This window comes from Bidens hawaiensis, unplaced genomic scaffold (assembly GCF_021521415.1).
Source record: "Bidens hawaiensis isolate Kalapana, Puna unplaced genomic scaffold, B.hawaiensis_p1.1 tig00020220_1, whole genome shotgun sequence".
NCBI classification, from domain to species: Eukaryota; Viridiplantae; Streptophyta; class Magnoliopsida; order Asterales; family Asteraceae; genus Bidens; species Bidens hawaiensis.
Window position 1 is genome coordinate 1 of NW_027493074.1, and position 14,424 is coordinate 14,424.

Here is a 14,424-nt window from a genome sequence, read left to right on the forward strand (position 1 = left end):
GTGAATTAACCATTTCTTCCTAGGTTGTAATTAGCTTGAGCCTTAGTGAGGATTGTGATTTTGATACGTACCAAGTTATAAATCATTAGGGTACGTAAATAAACAACCGTGAATTAAAAGCTAAGTATACGTCGTTAGGGTTTTCAGGTAAAACTGACAGTGGGACCCAGTTTCTTTGATTGCATCTATCTTAGTTCATCTTTAGAAGCCAGTTTCAAACACTTGTTAGCACCTGAACCATCCTATACTCGTGAAGTCATCTTACCTAGGTGATTCGTTTTCCATTATCGTTCAATCCCGTTAAGTTTTCAAGTTAATTTCGTTAAGTTAAGTTATTTCTTAATAATCTAGTTAATTAAATTAGTTTAAAATAAATAAAAACATCAAAATAAAATAAATTATTATTCTTAGGTAAGTCTTAGTTAGGGTTTAGTAACAATATCGTTCTCACATGTCTTTGTGTTCGATACTCGGACTTCCTTAGTCTTTACTACTTACGATCGGTACACTTGCCGGTTGTGTGAAGTTTTGTTACGTTAATACGTTTTAATTTAAAGCTTAGTTGTGAGTCATAAATTTTCACAGTTACATTTTTGCACATCACTTTGCCATGGAAACATTATCTTCATGTGCCTATGATGCCATGGTTTCGGTTGATCAGAAGACACAAGAGGAAACAACTTTTGTTAGGTTTTGAAGTTGGGTTTTATAGGGAGAGAATGGAGGAGAGAAGTATGGAGTAGGAGAGGAATCAAATCATTATTATTTATAATTGCTAAATTACCCTTGTTGTCGAAAGGTCAACTAACAATCAATAAAAGGAAGGGCACAAAAAAGCCCACCAAAAAAGCACGAAGGCATATATCACTCGGGATCGGATTGGTACGAGGCATTGCAGGGCACCCTCTCTCTGATCTGCCATTACCCTGAGCGGGCGCTGATAATCTTCGGTATGAGCCGCATCTGGGAGGATTCAATGTCGATGCCTTTCATTTGCAATGGCGAGCAATGTATTTGAAACTCCTAGCGACCAAAGTTTCTATTTCCTTTTATTATTCCTAACTGTCTGTTTGGGCAGAGGTAATCGATCGCCTACTTTTGCTACAACATGCCTTTAAGGACGTGAAGGTATTGCATAAGCGGGCCTTGGGTGCAAGAGAACAACCGATCTTAGCGCATATGGCCAATATTTTTGTGTTCACGCGCCCAGGGGGTGAGTCATTGCCTCCGCCGCTGCCGCCCGCACGTGCAGGGATCCGACGACTGGTAATTGGTGCTTGTTATTATTCTTTCTTGGATGTTCGCCTTAATTGTATTTTTACGCTGAATTGACAGGCCATGTGGTTTGCATATCTTCTCGCGGCGTGACGGGCCCTCAAGGTGAAGCTGGAAGATTGTTTCCTCTATGGGTAGCAAGAAACGTCCCTTTGAGGATGAGGATGATGATGAGGTGACCATCCTTGATGATCCATTTGACTTGCCGCATGTTTCCTCCACCACCATTCCCGCGAAGACTGAGACTGTTGTGGATACAAACGTGTCTCCTTTCAGCTTGGAACCGTTGTGGACACTAACATGCCTTCAGCCTTCGCGGTTGGAACCATTGTGGATACAAAACGTCAACTATTTCGCGGGCAGAGGTCCCACGGATGGCGCCAATGAAGAAACACTAGTTCAACCCTTAGCCTGATTACTTAGTCTTTGGGTTAAAACTAGTATTTCCACGAGGTGGTATACAATACGACCAACCTGAGCATTATAATATACAAAACAGAACACCGTGAGCTCGTTACGAGAATGAGATGGGGGGGGGGGTCTTCTCGTAACTGCCCTTCGGCGCGAGAATTAGTATGAGTGATTAAATATTAAGTATTGTCAAGAACTAGAGAGTATTTGCGTTGATAAATTAAGAACCCTTTACCGTTGAAAGTGGAGTGGCATTTATAGCCGGAAGGGGGGAGAGAATGAGTGGGTCAGCTGCGTTTTCAGAAGGTCCACCAATCAGAGGGTTTGCACATGCCCAAGGAGATTTGGTGTCTGATGTTAACATTTATACTATGTAGTACTATCAACGATGTGTTGTTGCTATTCTATTGGCTGAAGGTCTCTTTCTCCCAGATACTCCTCTTGTGCCATGCATGGGATGATCTAGAAGTTCAAATCTTCTAGAATGCCAGAAGAAATGTTTGGTGTGAGTGAGACCTCCACCAGCATCATGTTCTTTAAATTCATCAAGTGTCAGTGCTTTGCGGCGATCGCGGGTCCTCTCGCAAAGAGTTTTATTCTCTTTAGTTGGGTTTGAGACAATGTTTTTAGACCCGGACCGTACATCGACCTGGACAACTTATCGGGTCACAGGTCGGACTGACCCGAGAGGTCGACCCGGACATTAACCCGGATGACGTCATAAATAATATAAATATTTATAATGTATATATATACATAATTCATATGCATACAAAAGAAAAGTATAACATAAAATATGAATAATAACCCTCTTTATGTTCATTTATGCTTTATGCACTTAATATTTAATACATAGGGTTTATTTTTTTTATCTAGAAACACGTTCGTAATGGTTGCTTAATTATAAATTGGTTGTGGCTCAATGGTAGAACACTCACTTTACTAGTGAGAGGTATGGGGTTCAAACTTACTACCACCAATTTATATGGGAGATATGAGGGATGATCATGGCTTGCCATGGTTCGAGTCCTGATCTCACCCGGTTTTACCGGCTCCTCGTTGTCGTGCCATTTGGCGGGCGTGGGGGTCGGGCTTTATCCGGTGAATCCCTCAATAGGTGGGCCGCTAGGGGCTTCGTCCGTCCGGACTAGTGGCAGGCTCGGGCTACCTTTAGCCAATGGGGGCCGCGTACGAAGTACTCCGCGTTACTTAGTTGGTCGTTCAAAAAAAATGGTTGCTTAATTGGTTGGCTCTTCTTGTCTTTGTAAGTTCTTACGATCCGGAAATGCCTAGATTCGAATCCCATTAAGCGCAATTCGTTTTTCATTTAGTGGAAAACAAGAGTTGCGAGTTCCACCGCCGGTTCATCAGTTCCAGTTAAACCGCAACCTGCATAGTGGGTCCTGACCGGACCGGTCCCACCGACAGGTCTGGTACGGGTTTCATAACAATGGTTTGAGACCCTATAGTGTTCCCTTGATTCTTTTAAAACTTGAGCGTTTATTTATTTTTTTCTTGTGTAGCTTACTTTTACATTTTTAAAAGGTTGTCCATGTGCCCTTTTGGTTGCGCGTCTCAAAACTGTTGCTTCATTTATTTAAACAAAGGCTTATAGTTATCACGCATGAAACACATTTTACAATAATATAAAGACAAGAAAATCAGCATCAGACATCTCATCCTATAAACATATCTGACTATTTTTTTGAAAACGGCAGCAAGTGAAGACAAAAGTTCTCTAAAAGGATCAAGTATGCCTACACCTTTGTGGATCTTGCCTGATCTATATATATTATATACATGCTGACCTACTTTCACATCACTAAGCATTTGTCTTATTGCTCAGCACTTTCTCTAGGGAAACAACATTCAGATGGATGTGCAAACGGTGGGGTCAGCGGCAGCAGCAGTCGTTGCCGGTGGTGTTTCCATGTTGTTCCTCAAAAGTTTTCTTTCACATCAGGCCGGTGGTGGTGGGGGTGGTAATTCCAATCATCTCCCTTATGTTCCTGGTACGTAAACTCTATATATCTCTCTCTTAAGTTGATGCAAGTTAGTTGTTTGAGATTTATAGCATAAGATTATATCAAGAACATATCAAGATTTCTTAAAATCAGGAGTTAGATTTTTTATTGTTGTACAAGATTATTTCAAGATCATAAGATGCTAGTTAAAATATTAATTTATTTTTTTGCTTAATTATTAGCTTGACATAAAGGGGGTTCCACAATGAAAGACTCAACCTCCACCGATCCCTACCTGCCTTCCACGTATAGTAAATGCCTTCCACGTATAGTAACTTACAAAGTGCTTTGTAAAGTTATACACTAAAAACTTTAGAATATAAAGTTATATATGCATGATAAATATTCTAAAATTTATTTCATGAAATGATCAAGGCCTGTTAGATTAACAACCCAAATTTAAATAGCACTAACGACACTTACTATGGGTCGGATGTCTAAAAATAAAAATACATGTTGTACTTATTCAAATAATCATTTATGTTTGTCACAAACTAAAGATATACAAGGTTTTTAACTTTTGAATTGATTAAAATCGATTTTTTTATTGTTATATATAATATCTATAAATTGTTGTAATAATAATAATAATAATAATAATAATAATATCTTTAATATATATATATATATATATATATATATATATGGAAATGTGAAATTAGTAAATGAATATAAGATTTTGGGTTTGTCTCTTTTTAATAATTTACGTTAAAAGGGGAGGGTTCAATAGAAAATTCTAAAATAAAATAAAAATGAGAAACTAGGGAACTATGCCTTTTACATGTAAAAAAGTAATATTAAACTCGATTTCACATGTAAAACGTAAGTGTTAGGCTAAGGGTAATGGGGCTTGGTAGGTGAGCCAAGCAAAACCCGACACGTAGGCGATGACATGGCACTGGATCAAGCCCCTCAACCAAGCCCCGAAGGGTGTAGTGGTCAGGTGATCCGTGGCTTGATCCAGTAATTTATTTATTTTAAATATTAATATTAAATTTAATATTCTTCTTCACAGAAAACTCCACAAGGCGATCTTCTTCTTCACCTTCCCGGACCACCGATCACACCACCACACCGATCTTCTTCTTCACCTTCACCGATCACACCATCAACACCGATCACCGGACCACCGCCGTCGTCTCTCACCGGACCACCGATCACACCACCACCACCACCACCAACACCGATCTTCTTCTTCATCTTCACCGATCACACCATCACCGATCCAAAAACGTACACACACACACACTCTCTCTCTCTCTCTCTCAAAAACCCAATCTCACTTTCTCTCTCTACATCCTCATTCTTGCGCCCCGTGGTCCGGCTCGCCCCGGCCAACCGCGCCGTTGCTCACGCAAGGGTGGTAGTGGTGCGCGCGGCGGCCACGTCGTCCATGCCGGGCCAGCCGCGCCCCACTACCCTCGGCCTTAGCATAAACTTCTTTGGAGTTTTTTGCTTATAAATACATGTAGAAGACATTCTATTAAAAAATTAATTTTGTAAAAACTTTTATTTTTACCTTTTTTTAACTGATTTTGTTTTTAATAAAAATTTTTTTTAACAAAACAACTTCTACATGTGCTTATATGTAAAAGCTCAAAGGAAAAGTAAAAATGTTTTTTAATGGTACAAATGTTTTTTTATTATTTTTTTACATGTGAAACCGTGAAAGACATGGATTATGAGATTCTTACTTTTTTGTGATTCCTTTATGAACCTGCACCTACATTAAAATGTCACATTTTTAAGTTGACTTAAATGGTTAATTTTTAAATTAAGAATTAACAAGACCCTTTTTATATTTCTTGGTTATGCCTGTAGAGTGTAGAATGTACACTTGTATAGTGTTCCCCATATTTATATTGGCACAAATTTGTTAATCATTACAATTCATTAGAGATATTAACAAGGCTAATTGCTAAAGTAAGAGAATTGAGAACTTTATGTTAAAGAAGCCAATTCAGCGAAATTATCCTAGCCAAGAATTAAAAAAACACAGTGTTGGATCGGCCATGATTCATGTTAACGAAAACCAAAATAAGGTCGTGTATCTTGCATATGATGGTCATGATGAATATAGTTCAAAATTGCAGAGGTTCCAAGGTTGCCAGTGGTGGGGAATTTGCTTCAGTTGAAGGAAAAGAAACCATACAAGACTTTTACAAAATGGGCTGAAACTTATGGCCCTATCTACTCCATTAAAATGGGAGCCACCTCCATTGTTGTCATCAACTCCAACGATCTAGCTAAAGAGGTACTACGTACACCTATCTTTTGGAATTGTATCACTCTCTGGGCGATATACAAACTTAGAAATCGGAAATGATTGTTTATTGATTGCATGCATAAAGAAACAAATAGACCAACACATTCACATACTAGAATAACAAAACAACGTAGCAAGAGATAAGGGCTGGTTTGTTATAGCCCAAACGTCCTCGTTGGTCACGGTGGGCTCCCTCAAGGCTACCACTCTGTGGGCCACCATTATAATAGTGCCTAAATAGGAGAACTTAACCCAAAAGACTAGCCTTATGAGTTAGAGAACCAATCTGGCCAATAAACCCCACATCGATTGCCCATATAACCTATGTGGGACATATCACATACAACCTATGTGGGACATATCACATACCTTGCAATGGTTGTAATCCACAACACATACAATTAGCAACTAGTTTTACTAATGGATATATCTTAAGAAAACTGAAAAAGCTAACTACCATTCGGATCAAATCTTTGCAAATATGATAATTTGTCGTCCTGCATGTTTTGATAAAACTAGAAGCGTGTGCATGAACAATGAACTTGTATTTGAATGAGTAGAGACGAATGTTTTGTAAGTGTAAAAAATGAATAACAATGAAAAGGATCATAAGAATGTAAGCATTCAACAAATACCTCGGTCATATAGTATATAAATATCAAAACCTTGACGCGTTTACATTTGACAAAGGATCATAAGAGTGTCTTCGGGCTCAAGATTTCTTAAGTGTTCTCCCTATTGAAGGATTGGGCCAACATATGTCGGCTTTGGAGTACCGGGCCATCCTGTAGTATCGGTTAATGATCCCTTTGTTTCCGGTAGATGAGCCGTGCCCGGTTTGCCGTAAGGTTTGTTTGGATTCTTTTGGCGAGCATGCGGTTCACTGCAAAGAGTTGTCTGGGTTTAAGTACAGGCATGATTTGGTGAGGGATGTTCTATGCGATGTTCATTGAAAACCTACAATTGAATCTGTTGAATCTGTTGAATCTGTTGAAAACCTACATTGAAAACCCACATTAAGAAAACCTTAAAAATAACCCAATCTTCATTGAATCTGTTGCCGACCATCTCTATGGCAGCCCAAAACGATCTTGTGATCTCACCAAAATTGATAACCCTACACCTTGTCACACGGTTACAAACATTCAAAATAAGGTTCCTATCCTTAGTGGAACCAAGGTCAAGTATTCATATAAGCATTTTAAGCTCAATGCACAAGGTTACAAGGTCCTTGAACACACTGATAGAATTTCACCACCGGATAAAGCCCATACAACTTACGAGTCATGGGTTGAAATCGAGGTCACTGTCCTTGAACGGATATATGCCTCCCTATCCAATGACCTATTGGTTTGGGTTCTTGGTACACATGCCATACTAAAGATGCTTGGATCAAGATTCAAGACATCTTCCTTAACAACAATGGATGAATACTAGAACACGAGTTCACTTATAAGTTACCTTACACCCTCAATGCATGTTCATCTATGGATGAATAATGTCAGAAACAAAAAGACCTTGTTGAACAAATTTTGGATGTGGAGAACCCGGTTAGTGTATCATGATTAATTGTTCTGCTTGTGAGAGGTCTTCCTGCCATGATATGGTCACCTCTTGGCTCCATCAACAACCAAAGTTCTCCAAAGTGGGATACGGCGCAAAGCATTCTTCAACTAGAACAACACTGTGAGTCCGCATGATTCACCGAAGTGCATAATATACTTCAAGCCTCTATTGATTTTGTGTATCATACAAGCGAACATGCATGCTTTACATACTGGAAAATAACAAAGCTACTTACCAAGAAAACAGGAGCAGCTAGTAACTAGTTTGGCTAAGGATATATCCTAGATCACCCTGATTAATGCTCGTTACACATTTAAGTTAGTCCTGTACATATTTGAATTACTTTCAATAATAATTTGTGTTAATATGTTGTGTTAAAAGCATTAGTTCATTCTATATTCATTATAATGATATCTATCTATCATCAAATGCCACAGGCTTTCGTGACCAGATTCAACTCAATTTCCACAAGAAAGCTTTCAAAGGCATTAAAGATCCTCACTGCTGATAAAACAATGGTAGCAATGAGTGATTATGACGACTATCACAAAACTGTCAAACGAAACGTACTCACTAGTATCTTGGGACCAGCTGCTCTGGTCGGTGCTCTTTATTCTCTAATCATATACAGTTTTTTTTTGTTCATATATATCCATTAGCCTTTATTTACTAATACTATTGTTGAACAATGGCAGAAGAAACACCGTATCCATAGAGACGCCTTGGCAGAGAATCTATCAAATCAACTTCATATTTTGGCACCAAATTCTCCTCACGAAGCAGTAAACCTCCGGAAGATTTTCCAATCTGAACTTTTCACATTAGCATTGAAACAAGTGAGTTCTTCTGATCCTTATTTTCTATCCATAAAAATATATGATGTATGGTGTTCGCATAACCTTGTGTGAATTTGTAGACATTCGGGAGGGATATGGAAAACATTTATGTGAGTGATCTTGGAATCACCATGACAAGAGATGAGGTATTTCAGGTTTTGGTGGTTGACCCGATGATGGGTGCCATAGAGGTCGACTGGAGAGACTTCTTCCCGTATCTTTCTTGGATCCCGAACGGCAACTTTGAGAGGAAAATTGAACAAATGTATATCCGAAGAGAGGCTGTGATGAAAGCACTTATTCAAGAGCACAAAAAACGCATAGATGCAGGAGAGGTAAATAGCCAAATGAAACCACTTCACAATTCTCATTTCTTTAAATTAAAATTTATTTTATCTTAACTATATTTGTGTTTTCCTTTCAAATCAGAATCTAAACAGCTACATCGATTATCTTTTGTCTGAGGCGCAACCGTTAACTGAGAAACAACTGCTGATGTCACTCTGGGAACCGATTATTGAAACAGCAGACACTACTATGGTTACCACAGAATGGGCAATGTATGAACTTGCAAAAAAGCCCAAGAAGCAAGCCCGTCTATATGACGAAATTCAAAGTGTCTGCGGGTCAGAAAAGATCACAGAGGAAAAATTGTGTAAGATGCCGTACTTATCGGCTGTTTTTCAAGAAACTTTGAGAAGGCATAGTCCTGTTTCGATAATCCCATTAAGATACGTGCATGAGGACACAGAGCTTGGAGGGCACCATGTTCCTTCTGGGACCGAGGTTTGTTTTGATCATTAGATGCCTCCAAACTGTCATTATAAACATGATTCTATCTTACTTTTGCTAAAATGATGATCTGCTTTACAGCTGGCCATAAACATATATGGATGTAATATGGAGCGTGAAATTTGGGATGACCCAGAAGACTGGAACCCGGAAAGATTTCTTTCAGAAAACGAACCCATTGATTTGCAAAGAACTATGGCGTTTGGAGGGGGGAAACGAGTTTGTGCTGGGGCTATGCAGGCTATGCTGATCGCGTGTGCGTCCATTGGGAGAATGGTGCACGAGTTCGAGTGGAGCCTTAAAGAAGATTCCGGTGAAGATATTAATACGCTTGGGCTGACGACACAAAAACTTAATCCGATGCTCGCAGTTATTAAGCCTCGAAACTAATAATATGGAAATGCTAAGAGTTATAACTAAAGCTATAACTGGCCTGCCCAATTTATGCATTGCGTGTTTTTGTAATTTGCATGTCGGAAAGTTAACTTTTGTTGTGATTGATACCCTGATGCAATGTTGGAAAGGGCATTTAGCCTAAGTTATTTGGTGTGTTAAGTTTTGTCCTCCTAGAGGACAAGGGTTCGGGTGTTGTGGTGAACTGTATGATATAATTATAAGTAGAATAGACGGGTGTTCAAATTGTTTTTTTTAAAGGATACAATAAAATCTCTTCATAGGGAAAGTAACCCGTATGACACATTGAGCTATTAATTTATTTTGTCTGATGTTAACTTTTTTACCCTTATTTTTCGATGGAAAAAAATAACCGATACAAAGGGAACTTTGCCTTAGAAGGGTGTCGTTGTGACGCAGGTACAATGGATGCCACCTCAGCTGACATCGCTAACTACTAGAAAATATGAGGGATAGGAATGATAACCACAACCATCGGTTAGGGATGAAACTTGAAACGAGAGAAGTGATCATATGATGGGAGGGAGAAAAAAACGTTGGAGACGACACCCTCCCATTATACATGTTATTTGGGGTATAGATAGGATCCATGCATATCGCCTTTGGGCACATACCAAGTCCAAACCTATCAAAATGTGAATTGCCATTTTTTTGTCATAATTTTCATTTTATGTTGATTGTGATGAAATATATATGTTGATTGTGATGCAAGTGTAATATTGTTGTTGGTTTTAAGGTTCACACAAAAATATTGCAAAGGTATTTAAAATTTTATTTTCAGATCGAATGAAATTACAAGCATTATTATTCAACTGAAATATATTACTAGCATTATTGTGAAATAATAATATTTCAATGATATATTCACATTCTATACATATGTGGCACGGGTGGGCCGTTGTTGGATAGTGTTAGCTAATAAACAATAGTTGAGGGGGTTAAATGTAATTGTTAGATTGTTCAAGGGTCAATCGTGTCCGAATGTATTAGTTGAACGAATTAGTTGTTCGTTAGTCGTTGTCAGTTGTATAACTACCCTGGTTGTTAATGAGATGAACAACTATGATTTGGGAATTTTCCTTTCTTCTCTGAATTTCTATGTTATTACAATTTGTAGCTAACAAATTGGTATCAGAGCTACCGATTCTCGGTGTTTTGTGTTCAATTCGATCACATCTTCGTTCGTTTCGTTTTAAATCAGGAAATTGATCATTTGTTCGTTCAGTTTCATTCAATTCTGTCTGATTTTCATTTTTGACCTAATTGATCAATTATTTGATCAATTTTAATCTAATTCGTTTCATTCCTAAATCCCTAATTCGTTTCTACCCTAAATTTGACCTAAATTGTTGTCTACCCTAAATTGATCCACCATTCGATCAGTTTCCCTAAGAATTCCATTCAAATTTGTTTCAATTCGCTCTAGTTGATCAATTGCTTGATCAATTTCACCTAATTCTTGGTGGTATGACGACTCGTAACCAAACGATGGAGCAAGGAACATGACCAGACTTTGATTCGTTTAGAATCTGCTGTAAACAAGAATCTCAGAGTTAGATGGTTTCAAAACATTGGCGCTTCAAAATGCTGAAAACATTTCTTCCATGAAAATACAGTTAGAGAATCAAATGAATGAAATTCTTAAGAGCATTCAAGGTATGAACAATGGTCAACCGAATCAGACTCACAATTATGATAGAGGACCAGTGGGTTCTACAAACCATACACAGTTCAATTCCTATCATAACAGTCAAAATCGTTTAACGAAAATGGAATTCCCAAAGTTTAATGGTGAAAACATTGAAGGTTGGCTGTGTCGAGTGGAGCATTTCTTTGAAATTGATGCTACTCCTGAACATTTAAAGGTTCGTTGTGCTATTGTACATTTGGATGATATAGCACTGTTATGGCATTAGTCTTTTGTTAGATCAAGGGGTGGTAGTATTGAGGGAATGCTATGGCCTGAGTATAGGGGGTTTATAACATCAAGATTCGGATTGGTACTTAATCAGAATGCTATAGCTTCTTTGGCAGATTTGAAACAAACAGAACAGCCTCTTAATGAGTTTTGTAAAGAATTTGACTTAGCCTTGACAAGGGTAAGTATTTGTGAAGAATATGCAATTAGTTTGTTTCTTAGAGCTGTTAAACCTGAGATAGGAAACCCTGTGAAACTGATTAGACCTAAGAGTTTACCCGAGGCTTACATTTTGGCGAGAGTTCAGGATGATAACAATTTTGTGGCTCAAAGTCATAATCCTAAACCTATTAGATCTTCCTATTATTCATCTTCTACTCCTAAAACTACAGATTATGGTAATAGAGGATTTAGTAGTGCCAACATTCCTTTGTTGCCTGCACCACCTATTAGGCCTAAACCAATTAGTTCAAGAAAATTGTCTCATAAAGAAATAGAGGAGAAGAGGGCAAAGGGTGAACGTTTTGGGTGTAATGAGAAATACACCCCTGCACATGTTTGCAAAAATAAACAACTCTTTTCCATAGAGTTATTTGCAGAAGAATATGAAGAAAGGGAGCTCAATGAAATGTTCATACAACCTGCACAAGAACCACATATTTCTCTTAATGCTATTATGGGTATGCCTTCTTTCTCTACTATGAGGGTATAAGGGTCAACTGGAACTAAGCCTTAACAAATTTTAATTGATTCTGTGTCAACTCATAATTTTCTAAACTTAGATTTGGCATTGAAGTTTAAATGCCCAATCAAAAGTGTTAGTGAGTTGAACATCACCATAGCACATGGTAATAAGATGCCTTGTACTAAGTTGTGTGAGAACTTTAAGTGGATGATGCAAGGAAATTGGTTTACAACCGATGTCATGCTTATTCCATTAAGTAGTTATGACATGGTTTTGGGGGTGCAATGGTTGCAGACTCTCAATGATATTAGTTGGAATTTTAAGAAGTTGACAATGAAATTCAAGGTGGGAGATCAGTTATTTGAGCTTAAGGGTATTGGTTCTAATAGCATGACTTTATGCTCTTCTGAAAAAATGAGTACTTTGTTGTGCAACACTAAAGATGTGGCCTTGGCTCAACTGTTCAGTTTACAAACCTTCACTGCAGAATCATTTCAGCATGAAACTGTGGTCAGTGATCATACTTATAATCCAGCTTTAGCTAATCTCTTACAAAAATATGAAGATGTCTTTTCTGTTCCTACTTCATTACCTCCTAAACGGGGCTGCGATCACAAAATTATTTTGAAAGATGAAAATGTAACCATTAATCGGAGGGCTTACAGATACCCTTCACATCAGAAAGATGTGTTGGAGAAATTAACACAGGAGTTATTAGAAACCGGCATTGTCAGAAATAGTCATAGTGCGTTTGCTTCCCCTGTAGTGCTTGTTAAGAAGAAAGATGGTACTTGGAGATTCTGTGTTGAGTACAGGAAACTAAATGAGGCAACTGTTAAAGACAGATTTCCAATTCCCTTAATAGAAGAGTTACTAGATGAATTGGGTAGTGCACATGTATTCTCTAAGCTGGATTTAAGGGCCGGATACCACCAGGTAAGAATGAATGAGAATGACATCCATAAAACAGCTTTTAGAACTCACAAGGGTCTCTTTGAAATTGTAGTTATGCCCTTTGGGCTAACTAATGCTCCTGCTACTTTCCAATCTATGATGAATGCTACATTCAAATCATTGATGAGAAAAACTACTCTAGTATTTTTTGATGATATACTAGTGTATAGTCCTACAATGGAACAACATCTCATTGATTTAGAACAAGTACTGGCTTTACTTAGAAGGGATTGTCTCTATGCAAAGAAGTCTAAGTGTTCATTTGCAGGGGCAAATGTGGAGTATTTGGGGCATATTATCTCTGGTAAAGGAGTTCAAACCGATCCTAAGAAAATTATAGCTATTCAACAATGGCCAATTCCATTAAATCTCAAACAATTGAAAGGTTTTTTGGGTTTAGCCGGCTATTATAGGAGGTTTATAAAATCTTTTGGAGTGTTGGCTAGACCACTCACAGATCTTCTTAAAAAAGATGGTTTCAGTTGGAATGAAGCAGCCCAGTCTGCTTTTGATCAGTTGAAAATGGCCCTCACATCAGCTCCTGTTTTAAGCCTTCCTGATTTTTCAAAACCATTTGTGGTAGAAACCGATGCTTCTTCTAAAGGATTAGGAGCTGTTTTAATGCAAGAAAACCATCGTATAGCTTTTATCAGTAAAGCCCTATCCACTAAACAACAAGCTTTGTCAGTTTATGAGAAAAAATTATTGGCTATTATGATGGCTATTAAGACTTGGCACCATTATTTAATCACCAAGAAATTCCTTATCAAGACTGACCAAAAAAGTTTAAAGTATCTCTTAAGTCAAAAGATAACCACTCCTTTACAGCAAACTTGGTTAGCTAAATTGATGGGCTACACTTATGAGATTACTTATAAAAAAGGGCTAGAGAATGTGGTGGCTGATGGGTTGTCCAGAGTACATGGTATGGCTCTATTTGAAATAGGAATGAGTTCTGTAAATCCTTTATTATTGGATAGAATAAAAGCTTCTTGGCAGCATGATACTCACTTGCAGGCTATTATCTCTAAAATGGAACAAGGTCACCAAATTCCTCGGGTAACATGGGATGGGACATTACTTAAGAGGAAGAATAAACTGTGGGTGGGTAATGATGAGCAGTTAAAAAAAGACATTTTACAACTGTTTCATGCTTCTCCAATGGGAGGGCATTCTGGGTATTTTCCAACTTTGCAAAAGATCAAAGCTTTTTTCTATTGGAAGGGATGTTATAAACAAGTTTTTACCTTTGTTAAAGAATGCTCTCTGTGTCAACAAGCAAA

The 14,424-nt window shown here is 38.0% G+C and overlaps 1 protein-coding gene across 1 annotated transcript; it reads left to right on the top strand.

Moving 5' to 3' along the window:
* The first annotated feature begins 3,426 nt into the window (after positions 1-3,426).
* On the top strand, positions 3,427-9,581 carry LOC143560092 (ent-kaurene oxidase-like). Its single transcript, XM_077048474.1, has 7 exons — positions 3,427-3,698; positions 5,804-5,964; positions 7,980-8,141; positions 8,238-8,378; positions 8,459-8,713; positions 8,808-9,164; positions 9,252-9,581. Exons 1-7 carry the CDS (start codon positions 3,560-3,562, stop codon positions 9,558-9,560), a joined length of 1,524 nt encoding a protein of 507 aa, XP_076904589.1. The 5' UTR covers positions 3,427-3,559; the 3' UTR covers positions 9,561-9,581.
* The last annotated feature ends 4,843 nt before the right edge of the window (positions 9,582-14,424 follow it).